This window comes from Seriola lalandi, unplaced genomic scaffold, assembly GCF_002814215.2.
Source record: "Seriola lalandi dorsalis isolate HSWRI2012SDOR001 ecotype SW California unplaced genomic scaffold, Sedor1 jcf7180002053464, whole genome shotgun sequence".
In the NCBI taxonomy this organism is placed as follows: Eukaryota; Metazoa; Chordata; class Actinopteri; order Carangiformes; family Carangidae; genus Seriola; species Seriola lalandi.
In genome coordinates this window covers 55,728-70,310 of record NW_019524017.1, presented here as the reverse complement: position 1 = coordinate 70,310, position 14,583 = coordinate 55,728, and the positions used below count along the sequence as shown (strand labels likewise).

The 14,583-nt window shown below is 40.8% G+C and overlaps 1 protein-coding gene across 1 annotated transcript in view; it reads left to right on the top strand.

The window, feature by feature from the left end:
- Nucleotides 1–926: 926 nt before the first annotated feature.
- Nucleotides 927–14,583, top strand: part of LOC111651168 (glutamine-rich protein 2) — a 16,405-nt gene continuing 2,748 nt past the window's right edge. The window contains exons 1-16 of the mRNA XM_087172614.1: nt 927–1,505; nt 5,419–5,499; nt 6,465–6,542; nt 6,665–6,775; nt 7,687–8,026; nt 9,165–9,250; nt 9,376–9,515; nt 9,687–9,783; nt 10,780–11,031; nt 11,372–11,494; nt 11,973–12,041; nt 12,643–12,807; nt 12,974–13,092; nt 13,251–13,316; nt 13,607–13,708; nt 14,017–14,211. Of these exons, the coding sequence (XP_087028740.1) occupies nt 1,137–1,505; nt 5,419–5,499; nt 6,465–6,542; nt 6,665–6,775; nt 7,687–8,026; nt 9,165–9,250; nt 9,376–9,515; nt 9,687–9,783; nt 10,780–11,031; nt 11,372–11,494; nt 11,973–12,041; nt 12,643–12,807; nt 12,974–13,092; nt 13,251–13,316; nt 13,607–13,708; nt 14,017–14,211 (2,393 nt within the window). The 5' untranslated portion in view covers nt 927–1,136. The remainder of the gene's footprint in view (nt 1,506–5,418; nt 5,500–6,464; nt 6,543–6,664; nt 6,776–7,686; nt 8,027–9,164; nt 9,251–9,375; nt 9,516–9,686; nt 9,784–10,779; nt 11,032–11,371; nt 11,495–11,972; nt 12,042–12,642; nt 12,808–12,973; nt 13,093–13,250; nt 13,317–13,606; nt 13,709–14,016; nt 14,212–14,583) is intronic.

Here is a 14,583-nt window from a genome sequence, read left to right as displayed (position 1 = left end):
CCGATCAAAAGCTTGAAAATAAAAGCCCTACTTATAGTGAATTCATTTTTTTCATTCATATTTTATTGAGATCCCCCCCATAACAGAGATAAAGAGGATAATAAATAAAAATAAATGGATAATAAATATCAATTCAATTTCAAGAAGGCCAAGAAAGAAAAGTGAAAATAATAAAATTCAACATCCATGTATATTTCTAAAATGAATAATTAATGAAGTATACATTGAATAACAGTCTCAATTACATGAAAAAATGCCTTTAGGATCCAGTTAAAACAGCAGTCTAGATCCCTAAGCCCGGAAATCACTCAGTAATACTTGTTACAGTCTGCAGCCACTGATTTAAAGAAGGGGCTTTATCTGTAATCCAGACACTCATAATACATATTTGAGCATAATGCAATAACGTGCAGTAAATGTACACCTAAAAAAATCTGTGATAATTTATCCTCAATATCTATCAGACAGATCTAAGCCCCAGATGAAGAGATCATTTAAAGATCAGAAATGCTGTATATCCTGTAGGGGCAGTCTAACAAACAATGAACTAAATACCCAACCTCAATATTCCATTATTGTAAAACTGACATGAACATGCCATGAATAACAGGCTGTTTGAGAGTAAAGGGACAGCCTAACTACCCAGTGTTAATATAAGGGTATGCTACAGTATAATAAACAATAGTTGTGCCAGTATAGGAATATTGCAGTTCTTGATGCTATGAGGGGATATTTATCGTAAAAATTTCACAAGATGTTACAATATATGGAAATAATTAGCACGTTTCTGTTGAGAATAAATCCTTTTTGCTGTTGTCTTTCAGATTTTTGCTTTACTTTGAAGAGCAGGAGTCTGTTTCCGGTGAATCTGTCCGGTTTGATGTCGCTGAGTTACCGTTTTCTTTTGAACATTTTCGCATTCAACAAACCTCCGTGATTAACGCTGACTGTGGGATGCTGGACACGATTACTAACTTTCGAGAAACACCAAAGTGATATTTTACATTTATTTTTAAATGTTATCCAGTATATTTATTTGTCGTCACGAGCGGAATTTCTTGGCTAAAATATAGTTTAATAAGCTAGCTAACGTTAGCTTAACTTTAAGTAACTTGTCTTCCCGTTCACAAACAAACATGTCGGAGGACAACATCACCTTGTATGACTTGTTAAACTTATCCATCGGGACACCTCAGCAGGGAGCTGTCAACTTCAGCGCCCTCCACCCCCTGCTCCACGCCGTGCTGAAGCACCTGGGTATCCGGGAGATGAGGATCCGGTGGAGTGACTCTACCCCCGGCGACGCGCACACCGACGCTCTGATGGGTGTCACCGGTCCCGGAGAGGACCGGCACACAGAGGAGGAACAACTCCAGCTGGAGGGAGACATGAAGCACGACGTTCAGCCCAGCATCGAGCTGCTGCAGCAGCAGATAACCTCCTCCGCCGCGGACGAGTCAAAGCTCCGGTCCCGCATCCAGACCTGCGAGGATGGTGTGTCCAAGGTAAGAGCAGCAACTCATTCAATCAGTTAAAATAACTCAAATAATAACTTTAAAGTCATTAAACAAGTGTTTATTTTGAATGAACCCTAAGTTACACCATATTCCTTCAACGTGTTTCAAATCACTTCTTAAAACTTTTTAAAAAGGCCTTTCTTTAATTGGTCGTTTGTTATCATTGTTTTTATCTTATAAATACAGAAATACAGAAGTATCAGCAGAAGTATTAAAAGTAAAAAATACTCAATTACAAGTAAAAGTCTTGCATCCAAAACTATACTTAAATAAGTGTTGTCAGCAAATGTACTTAAAAGTATAACGTTATTCACTATGTTGCCAAAATGCCATGTCAGAATCATATTATGATATATTATACCATTTGGTTATTATTACTGATGCTTTAACATGTAAACATGCTGTGGTTGCCCAAGATGAAGCTGATTCAAGCTATTTTATAAACCATTGGTTGGTTTAATTTACTAACAATGCATTGTAAAATTGACCTTTAAATGATGAATGAATTATCAAACTAGTAGCTGACTAATTGTTGCAGCCCTACACTAAATTGTTACCTGTTGGGATGCTGTTGCTCAGCATGTTAAGATATATTGCATCATTATTGATGACACACAGGACAAAGTAGATATTTTTGACTACACTGATTGTGTTTCACTGTTTTATAGTGTTGAGCTGTTCAGGTAAGTCGCAATGCTAGCCACACCCCAAGCAGTGATGTCACACCTGGTGCCTTTCCTTTGTCAGTTGATGGAAAACACCTGCCTGGCATCACTGATTGGGGTGGGCACCACAGGTACAACATGCTTGAAAGTTTCAACCCAGAGGTCAGCAGCAGTTGTTAATTAGTGTTGAGTTGTAATTGATCCTTATCCTGCTCATTTGGTTAAATTAGGTTTTCTTTGAAGCATAAGACCCAAAGACTGAGTTTGTATTTGAGCCAGCAACATACATCGTCTTCTTCTTCTCTTCCGTCTCTGGCGGGCTGAGCTGAACATTTCAGCGTATTAAGCTGTTGGTGACAGAGCAGAGTACAATATGAGATGGGCGCCACCCTGACATCTCAAATGACCTCTGCGTGTCTCTGTTCAGGTTTCTGTCATGCAGCTTCCAAAAGAGAGGTAGACAGAGCTGAAGATGTTAACGTCAGCATTAACGTCAGCTGTTATCTTGAAAAGACAAAGGAAGGACAAGAGTTTGATCAGAGGAGACTATGTTAGAGGTGAAGGTTTTTGTGACACTGTCCAGACTTGCCATCACCTTCCCCTATCCCACTCCTGATCTCATCCTCCCTCTCTCCCCCTCTGCGTGTGATAGGGGGTAATTAGTCCCCTGCAGAGATGATCCTGGCTGTCAGGGGATGAATAGCTCTCAGGTGAAAAGCAGGACATCGGGCAGGTGCAGGTGATGCTGTGTCTTTCAGGAGCCCATTTGAATCATTCATGTCCTCTGTGGGCATAGCCGGGGTCAACTAGTGTATCCGCTGACTTAACCATGATGAGGTGACCCGGCGTGCCCTCATCCACTGCTGTCTCTCTTCTAAAAGCCCCCGACCTGTCAGAACACATTTGTTTAGCCTCCGTCTGCTGCACCACTACAGTATGTACCACACGTCACGGAGATCAGTCCCTCGCCAACGTGCACCTATTAAGCTGTCAGATGAATTGTTTTTATTGGAATGTGTGTTTGGCAGTGGAAACCCCAGTGATGCCTGATCTGACTCTGTGAGAACACCTGAGTGACGTGTCTCGTTCAAAGTGCAACAACAGTCAGATTCAGTTAATGGCTGACTATTTTTATAGAGGCGACAGCTTAAAGAGTAACAAAGCCTTTCTGTCACTGAATTATTACCTACCCAGGAGGTAATTTCTCTGGTTCTGTTTGTTTGAGTATATCTCAGAGAACGTTTTAACATATTCTATTGAAATAGTCCTTTTTCTCGGTTCTGTTCAAGTGTCCCAGTACGCTGTGACAGTGTGAACAACACCAGAATTAAAGTTATTATTCACACCTGTGCTTTTCCTAGTGACATGTCCGATGAGTTGATCAGTTAGTTTCATTGCTCAACAGAAAATGAATCGCCACCTCTTTTGATAACAGATACATTTTTATATTTAAGTCATTTTTCCACAAGTTTTTCTTTGTTTTACATGACCGTAAACTGAGAACTTTGGGTTTTGGGTCTGTGGGTAAAAACAATTTGAAGATAGCACTCGGCGCTCCAGGAAAACGTGTTCTGACATTTTACAAATGAAGAATGTGTAGTTCTGTTGTCTTTGTTAATCGTCTCTTGTGACTGCTTCTTGTTCTGAGGTCTCTTTGGATAAAAAGAGAAAAAGAGATTTTAATCTCAATGAGTGCCTGATTAAATAAAGATTATATAAAATTAAAATAATCAGCAGATTCACTGATAATCAAACTAATTGTTAGTTGCCTATAAAGGCCTGTAAATAAAAAGCCCAGTTATTGCCGATACCGATATTAAGGAATAAAGAAATTCCGATATCGATATATCGGCCAATATACACACACACACACACACACACACACACACACACACACACACACACATATATAAACTGTATATATATAAAAACATAAATACTTGTGAGAAACATATGTAATAAAAGCAAGATATTTTAAACAATAAACCTTATTCTCCAAAATTACATCAGTGCACTGAAATGGTAAACTTCACTGGGAATTAAATAAAATTACTTTAAAAATAGATAACTATAAATAAAAAACATAAGAACAAATATATATATTTCACTTGAATGAAAACAAAGAATTAAATATACATGAAATGCTGCCTATATAACTTGACTTGACCAGAGCATTTCCACTGAATTGTTGCTTCTTGATAAAAGTATTGATATCAGCACATATCAGAGAATATATGCGCTGATACCGATATATCTGTGACAGGCCAATATCGGCCGATAAAATCGCCGTCCAACCAACAGTTTGAATCCCAAAGACACTGAATTTACAGTCAAAACATCTGAGAAGCTGGAACCAGTTCAGCTTGAAAAATGACTGTAACAATGAATTGATTAATTTTCCTACCAATGGACCAATTGATAAATCAACTACTCTTTTCAGCCCTGGGTGCAATTATTTAAAATGCTGCTGTTGCCACTGTTTTTTAATCCACAAATGCTTTAATCTGTGGTGATGATGTCATGTCCTGAAGATGACTTGACAGAGCTGCAGGCAGTTGTATTTAATATAACATATAATAATAATAATAATAATAATAATTAGGGTTTATTTAATATTAAATGTCATAACAAATTGGGATTTTGTCACAGACCGAACTACAATCAATGTACTGATGAATGAGGTTATGTCTTGCTTGAAACAGAAGTTGACATGAATGTGTAGTCAAGTTTCAGATGAAATAAGTAGTTCAGGTCCTTTCAAGCAAACACCACAGGCTTCATGTGTCGTCGAATTTGACTGCACTAATTAACCAGCTGTTAGTCATTCAGGCTGTGAAGCTGTGTGGGGTCGCCATGCATCAGGTCCTATCCAGGCATATGTGACACACGTTAAACACCACCTCACATACAGCTCAGGAATTTCCTTTGTTACACACACACACACACACACACACACACACACACACACACACACACACACACACACACACACACACACATGAACTGTTGACTCTGCCAACAAGCCCTGAGAGTCTCACAGGAAGTTGAAATAACCTGGTTAAAGAGCAGATTATCAGCCTGAAGCACCACATGTGAAAACAGTGTCACAGCTTGATTTGTCTCATCTCTGACGTTTCGATTGTTCTCTGTCCTCTTTGTCAACTTCTGTTGAATTCCTGTCTCGTTTCATCAGGGTCGGGGAGATGGTGCTGATTTGTGTCTGTTCTTGGTTACAGGCCATGAGGCTCATACATGAGCTCCACAACCAGAAAGACAATCTGAAGGATGAGATTAAGGAGCTGCGCCACCAACAGAAGGTGAGACTGCTCAGATGGACGACTCCTGAGATTACTGGCTTGCTCACCATTCTTTTGTGAATTGTTAGCAACTGTAATTAGGGCCAGAGCACCCGAGGGGGGCGAGGACCCTATTGAAATCTCGCTGTTTATGATTATACAATAATATAATCGTCAAAGTAATTTTGACCTGATGTAAAATCAGTTGTAGGTTAAAGTGAGACACTAAACTTATTTTACTAATATGCGTTGAGATTTAACATAATTTCTACCATTTTCTTACATTTGTTAAACTGGATGATGAATCAGTTCATCAAGGAATTGTTTGTACATTCATTTTGCAGTGGCCTCTTCTTAAAGAGTAAATATTATTTGATATCAGCAACTAACACCAAATGCTCATAGAACACAGTGGAATATATGATAGAAATGGATAGAAATGTAGGATATCTCCTCACTAATTCCTGCCATTTGGTCAAAATCCCAGTTGCTTTCTGACTCACTGGCATTCACCTATGATAAATTAATAATAATAATAAATTACATATATATATGATAACAAGAATGGATGGATGATCACAGGTCAGGTCAGTGCTACTCTGAACAGACAAGACGATAAATGAGTGTTAAAAAGTGTTAAATATGTAATTTCCTTTTTCTCTCTATGTTTCCTTTGACAAAAATGGGCACAGCTACACTCACCTGAGTTATGATACAATATCTGTCTCACCTCACTGTGCCTAAATAACATGCAGATATGGATGGTCATTCCTTTTAGAATAGACAGAAGGCCAAAAAGTTGTGAAGACAGAAGTAAAAACAAACAAAATCCCCCAAAGTAGTGAATTATTTTTCCTGCATTTCACATGATCATGTAAATCTAAAAAAAGACACATTATTATGTATTTAGTTGTCATGATTTTCAAATCAAGCATGACAACCAAATAAGAGGGTTTTGAATATTGAAACAGATCTCCTGTGTGTAGGCGGTCGGTGCTGAGGCAGAGACAATCACTGCAGTGGAGACTTGCTGCCACCGTCTGGACGCCCTGGAGGAAGCAGTGGTGAGTGTGTGTGTGTGGGAGGAACGTCAGCTTCACTCTGTACCGTTCACACTGAAATTATTTATTGGCGCAGTTTTCCTACAATTCATTCTTGTCACCTCGTGTGTTTCTCACGGTGACAGGGATCTCTAATGGACACATATCAGAAGTATCCAGACCCGGAGGAGCTGAGTCGGTGTGTGACCTGGGACGTCATGCAGTCAGCTCTGCTCAATGAGGGAGAAAACCACAAGGTGAGATCCAAAAGCTGTTTGTAGACTTCCCATGAAGAGGGAAATGTAATAATCCAGCCTGCTCATGACAGGCTTCATGACTGTTCAGTAGTTGATTACAGCGGTTCAGACCTCAGCCCTGCTCCTCTCTGAGTATAGTTTTAATGTTCACCCTTTGTCTACAAAAGTGCGTTCATACGTTCAGCTGAAACTACAAACACTCTTCAGCATTTAGGTCTTTACACTGTGTGATTCAGGGCTGCTTGAGGCGAACATTGACATTCCAGAGAAATGTGCTCAAATCTGCTCTTCGGTCACAAAAAACTGTGATTCTACATCAGACAGTGAGACACAGCAGACGATGGCTGATTCTTAGGTTTGGTGACTAAAGACAGCGTCAGCAAGTTCTCACCATGTGACTGAATGCTGCTACGCCCCACATCTACAAAACAACCAACCAGAGTACGATATTAAATGCTGCAGTTGGGTCTTTAAAATTTAGGAGGGAAAAGACACATGCACACAGAGAAACCAAAACGATGGCAGAAAAATGAAACAGAAAATAGCTTTGTCTGCCTTTGTCTTTTAACTGAGCTCTGTGACTTTCAGACCAGAAATATTAACAGTCACTTCACTGTTCAGTAATCCATACATGGGTCCAGGTCATATCAACTGATTGATTATATTACCAGGAATTATTCTTAATAGATAATTGTCAGTCTCACAAAACACAAAAATCTATTTAATGAACAGAAACCAGTGGATCGGTCATTAGCATGTCTTTACTTTTTGCTTATGCTTTTGCTTTTTTTAAGCTTGTGAATTCAGGGGTTGTTGATCTGGTCAGACCCAAACATGCACCTTTCAACAGCAACTTCACTGCTGTAAACACTTCTGACACAGCCACGTCCTCCTCTTCCCACCCTGTCAAGGATTCTGTCAGGACAGCAGCTCCTGGTTCTCCAGCGACTTCTGGAGAGATTTTGACACTTCAGGGAGACCTGGGCACTCAGCCAGCCACAGAGACCTCTTTGGTCCTGTCAGGGCCACCTCAGCAGACTCATCCTAAAACAGGCCGTGTGGCTGCTGGTTTGTCCCTGTCTCTATCGGCCAGCAACTCGGAGCACTACTCAGAGACAGTGGAGGCTCTGAGGAACATTGGCAGACTAAGGGAAAACTTCAACAAGCTGGAAGCTCGTGTGGCAGTGCTGGAGAAAGGAAAGGTGGACCAGACACAGCTGGATCAGCTCAGAGAAATCATCAGCGAGCATGGTAACTATAAATCACCTGCTTGCGCCCTCTCAGTCATCTGTCATGTGTTGACTAACGAAATGTTCAGCTTCTTTCCGTGAACATGAAGGTCCTGCATGAACTCAAAAGAGTTGTGGTTATTTTCATGTGAGATATCTGTAGATGTTGTTTTAACTGTGCTCTTGTCAGTGGTTTGAAGTGGGATGTTATGTACTTTGTGCATCAATTAGGATTGGCCCCTGGCCCTTTTGTCTCTCAGCCCTTGTTTCCCGTCTCTCTCTTTAGACTGTTGACTGTCAGTACAGGCAAAATGGCAAAAAAAAATTTAATCTGACAGCTGGTGGGTGGTTTGTTTATATTTTCGGGCTGCTAATCGAATGTTGATCAAACCACACACACACAGCCCTGATGTAGCAACATTGACTGACTAGTTAAGAACAATATAGACACCACCATCATTGAGGGTAAAGCCCTCATTTACAATGATGTTGAGTAAATAAAAACAAATACAACTGATAAGTAATGTAATGACAAGAATCAATTAAAACAGATACAAACAGGAATTAAAATGTTTGAGATTACAAATATAAAATGACCATGAGGTACCAACAAATTAATTTTAAAGTGCTTTGTAGTGAGTTCCAGGGTTAGTAATGTGGTCCAGTGTACCAAACTAACATGGGTGTGAGATATGAAGGCAGTTTTTCAAGGAGGGCTTTGTAAATAAACAAATGCATATACAGAGAGAACGGAAGAGTCCTGGTGTCCTGGTGTGTCCTGCTGAATGATTGGCTCTAGTGATATGTCCTAAATAAGAATGTGGGGTTAAGGTGATTTTATTACTTTTGCACAGAGCCTAGTTGGGTTAGCCATTTCCCCCCGCTGTCAGTCTGTATGCTAAGCTAAGCTAACCTGCTGCTGACCTCAGCTACATATTTATCAGACAAATACATGTGTGAGAGTGGCATCAATGTTACATCTCTTCTAACTCTCAGAAACTATTTCTTTAATAACATTTAAAGACACCAAAAAGCAAGCGTTCTTAACTGCTGGATTTTGCAGTAAATGGATATTAAACCGTAATTGAATGAATCATGTTTTGTTGGAAAATCACTTCCCTGACTTGCACCAACAGTTTCATGTTATATTTTACATTCAGGTTCTCAGGATGTGACTAATAACCTGATGGATCAAGTGAACGAGCAGAGAGCTTTAATAGATGGCCTGATGAGCGACCGGGAAAAGGTGGGTGAGAGAAACAACAAAAGAGGAAGCAAAATACTCACACCTCAACATCTTCACCAAGGCAAACTCCGCAGTATCACAAACTGTCTGTTCTGGCTCTGATGATATAATGTGTCTGTCCAAAGCTGGACGATTTGGAGGAAATGTTTATGATCCTGACAAACCAAGAAAGAGAAACCAGCTCAGAAGCAGAAGCAGCTACAGAGAGTGTGGAGTCAGACAGCAACGCCACTCATGAGCTCAGACAGCAAATATCCCTCCTCAGGTAAAGACAGGTGGCAGCACACAGGGAGAGGGATCAGTAACAGCCAAACGCATGAGTTTTCCAATTACATCTAAAAACATAAACAGGCTTTGTACAACAAAGTTTAGAAGAACACTGTGAGCGTTTAGATCAGGTTAGACGTTGGTCTGTGTTTTCACTCATGGTATCCAGGAGGTCTGTGCAGAAACTAGAGGAGGGCCTGAAGCAGCTGAAGGCCAGACAGGCTTTATCAGAGGAGAAACAGAGAGACCAACACCTCCAAGATCAGGTCAGACAGGAGGCATGTGAGGCATCTTTGAAGGGAGTCGATTGCATTAAGACATCGAACAGGGTCACGGGGTCATTGATACTAAGGCCCAGTAATTACTGCACAACAGTTGTAGTCAAACACACAGTAACATCAGCAGCAGTTTAAACCACCAGGTACAGGTCACTTCTTAAATTTTGAATTTTGTTACAACTTCAGGTTTTTTGATAATTAAAAAAGGAGCATAGTTTCAGCTGAATACTAGAAATACACAGTACTGTCCCTCTGGTTACTATGGAGACGACCTGAGGTAGAGTATGGTTAAAACAGTTGCACAAGTGGTGAAGTAGTAAAATGTAGGACCTCACGTACAAAACTAGAGCTGGAATAATAAGCCGATAAACTGATCGACAGAAAATCAATCAGCATCTATTTCGATAATCACTTAATGATTTGAGTCTTATTTTAGGCAAAATTAGCAAAAATGTTCTGGTTCCAGTTTCTTAATGTTTTCTGGTTTTCCTGGTCTTCTGTGTAGTTAACCATAATAACAATCTTTACCCCTGAGAACACTATTTCCTCACAATCAAGTCATCAAGAAAAATAATGTACATGTTAATTGAAATTGGGAATGATCATTAATTGCAGGTTGCTTAGATGTTAAAACAGATATCATTCTTTGCCAGTGGGAGATGACACCCATGTGTCTTCATCTGCAGGTCAGAACTGCTGCTGCTGTTGCTTCCTGTTCCTCTGTGATAGCTTGTGTAGATAGAACCGGTCTGACAAACAGGCCTGAATGAGTATATAAGAAAGTTACGGGACAGCTATATGAGGTGTTTCTTACCCAGAAATAATGATCTCTCTTAACTTTTATCAGAGTAAGAGCAAGTGTAGAGAAAATGGACAACGTTGTTGTTTTTTAGAATGGAAATACAGATTGTAGAGTAAGTGTCCGGTATCAGCCCGACATACAGTACATCAGTGTGATCTCAATTCTCTGCCCTCTGACCTCAGCTGGACGACCTGCGAGGCAGGTTGGAGGAAATGATGCTGTCCCTGACCTCCGAGCTGTCCAGCAGCCTTCAGGATGAGGCTAGGCAGGATGAGAGCAATAGTCAGGATAAAGAGGGATCAGCTTTCACCACAGTAGCCATTGGGAGGAGGCTCAGCTCTCTGTTCAAGCGCTACGAGCACCTGGAGGACATGGTGAACAGCCTTCTCCAACAGCAGACAGGAGCCAGAGCAGGGACAGTGGAGGACAGAGAGGCAAGCCAAATCAATACAGACAGACAGTTAGGTCAACTAGTGTGTTGATTCAGAGCTGGTTCACCCAGTCAGCTGACAAGAACTACAATAAGTTTTTTAAGAAAGAGGTTGTTTTATCTTTTTAACAGTTAGTTGGGAAGAGGTAAAACTAACTGGAATTTCACAAGAAAAACTTGTAATTTTGAGAACTGACAGAGCCGTATTTTTCTTTTTTACTGTGTGTGCGTGTGTGTGCGTGTGCGTGTGTGTGCGTGTGTGTGTGTGTGTGTGCGTGCGTGCGTGTGTGTGCGTGAGTGTGTGTGTGTGTGTGTGTGTGTGTGTGTGTGTGTGTGTTTCTCAGAGCGTGCAGCTGGTGAACGATGTGCAGAAGGTGATCCTGCAGCTTCAAGCCGAGTGTGAAAAACTGCATGAAACAACCAGGTGTCTGCACGAGGACAACACACAGAAACAGAACCACATAGAGGTAAAGAAAAAAACTTACTGCATGTTTCATGTTGCTCTTTTCTTTGTCCCTCTCTTCTTCGGTGGCCCTTAGAGATCAACGCACTGCAGCCTAAGAAACCACATACTAATAGACAAAACACAAACATATTCAGAAAAGATCTTTATCAATTTCACATCACATGTGCTGCAAATACACACAACAAAACTGAATATAGAAATGTGTTGCAAGAAGCACAGACAACAATGGAAGTGTTTCCAGGGGAAACAAAAAAGTGATGAACCTGGCTGGGATGCACCAGCATGGATGTATCCATACATACTTTGTGTTCGATGCTTTTAACTTCATAAGTCACAAAACATTGAACAACAAGTGCGTCTCATTTAGACAAAAGACAGAAAGAGGAAAATCTGAGAAAGTATCTGAACTGTGTGCACCAGAAATAAGTTTTTTCTTCTTTCCTCTCCTCTTAATTAATGCTTCATATTATTGAATTCAGGAGCTGTACAAGACGACAGAGGAGCTGGAGGAGAAGAAGGCTGACAAGCAGATGGTTGAGAGTGAAATTGTAAGTGGCCTCAATTGAAGGGTAGATACTTCAGTTACCACTCAGACAGGTATGTACAGGTGTGTGCAAAATATACAAGTTCAAAAACCCATTAGTTAAGAGTAGAGATGATCATGTTATTGGTTATTGGTAAACTTGGTAATCCAGAAGAAGATATATTTGCCGTTTTAAGAACCAAAAACCAACCTCCTCTCTCAGGCTTCTCTCTAGAGCTCTAGTAACAACAGGTTGGTGAGCCAATCCCTGAATATCCCCTGTCCAGGAAATCTGTGGCTCAGCAGCTCTGCCCACTGAGGTTTAATTTAACCACTGAGATTATTTCTGCCCCGACCCAACAGCTCCTACCCTTACACACTGTATGAGAAGTAATAATGCAGTTGTGATTAGAGAATATCACATTTTCATTAAAAGAAGAGGATGATAAAGTCTATAAAACCTGATTACCCTTCATCACTTCATACTCTGTTTGCTGTTCCCAATCTTTGAGACAGAGCAGAGACTGATCTTGTCTCTTGTATCACATTTGGTGCATCTTTCCAACCCTGGCCTGTGTCTTTGTATTTTGCTGATCTTAAGCATCTTGTTGTGTCTCCACCTGAAGAAAGCAGATAAATCTGCTCTGGACAGCAAAGTGAGCCGACTGCAGTTTGACTCTGCGACGGAGCAGCTCAACACCATGTTCCACGAGCTGCAGAACAAAGTGACGGACCAGGAACAGGACTGGCACAAAGTCATCGACAAACTCTCCACTGAGATGGAGTGTAAGGTACGGAGAGATCAGCTGTTCAAACACTAACACTGTCAGTCATTTACTTGTGTTTTAACTTTTTAACTGTAATGTCCCAGTGACAGATGCAAGGGTTTGACTCGTACTGCTTTTGAAAGGTTGATCTGATTAACCACGTGGTATTTGACTTGTGATCTCACCACAGCTGGTCAGGATCGAGTTGGACTCTGTGAAGAAGCAGCTGGAAGACTGCAGGAAGAATATTCATGAGAAGCTGCAGTCTCAGGGAGCTGCAGAGAACGACGATGCTGCTGGTATCAGAAAGTAAGTGTTGAAGTCACGCTCATTAATCAACAGTTAAGTTTTTCAATATCAGTAGTCAGCCCTGCTGTATTCACCTCACACCTGCACATGGTTGTTTCATACTGTGAAAATGAAGAACTTAATATAGTGACGTTTCTTTGTGTGTCTTTCTGTTGCAGACAGCTCGTGGACAGATTTCACTGCCTCTCCTGTGACCGACCTGTTGTCAAGCAGACCCCCGGACCGTGAGTCAACACAAATAACAGTGACTATCATAATTCATGTATTTAGATTTCTACTCCTTATGTGTCCAGAGGAAAAGTTATTTCATAATAAAATTTCACACAAATGGTTAATATTTTATATGACTCTGGATAAACAAGAATGTAAACTGAAACTAGTCTGAGGGTCGTAGGCATTCGTACGCAAGGCGGTAATTCTAATTTAGTCATTTCTCAGATTACAAAATGACCACCACTGAGCTGCTCTTTGAGCTCCTCTGCTCTGATATGTTTGTGTGTTTGTTTTGGTAAAGGCATTTGATGACGCTTCCCTCCACTCCTGGATTCCCCTCGAACAAGTCCATCAGGCCGTTCACCGTGTATGCTCTGGAGCAGTTTCGACAGCACTACAGGAGGTGAGATCAGCTGTATCCTCTGTTCACCAGCAGGTGGCACAAGAGTCTGAAAAACATAAGGTTTTCTTTGTTTTGTTTTTATCAAATTGTATTTTATTGTATTGCTAACTATAGAGCAAATAAGACTGTGCCTTAGATCTGTCAGATTGATCACTTGTATTGATCTGTAAACCAAAAAAATAAAAACCATAAGCATAATTTATATGGAAGAGGTAATGTCAGACTCTAGTCTCAGCCTTCAAACACCCAGAGCTCTGGGTTAGTTTTCTCAGTACATGCTGCACTGTAAGCTGGTCTCACCGTCTCAGCCTGAAACCAGGGACCAACTGCTACAACTTTGAGGTCGCTAAATCAGGCAGGAGAAGGGAGCGGCTTCAGAGGAGCCACGACGTGATGTGCAGGCAGATAGAGAGCGCGCAGAGACGACTAAAACACTGTGACAGGGCCGGTTCCCAGGACACCATGAGCAACAACCTGAACCAGAAACAGCTAGGAGTCCAGCAGTGAGTCAGGGCCAGGACAGGGGAGAGGTTAAAGGATGGATGACCATTTTTTCAAGTTTGTCTTTCACTGTTATCATTACTCCTCTCCACACATTCTCCAAAGCTGTTATCAAACTCCAGTAACAGAAACCCAAACTGACTAATTTGGGATTGAGGAGGAGACGTGCTGTGTAAACAGCTGTGGTCTCTGACAGCCCAATGCAATGTCATCACTTCAAAATCATGTTTATAAACAAAAAAGTATATACAGTTTTATTAAATTATATTTTTTGTGCTGTAAACGAGGCTGTGGATCTCCACAACCACACACAGAACATCACTGTGAAGACAGACAAGAGATGAATGTGAACCTGTCCTTTCATTCTATCGTTC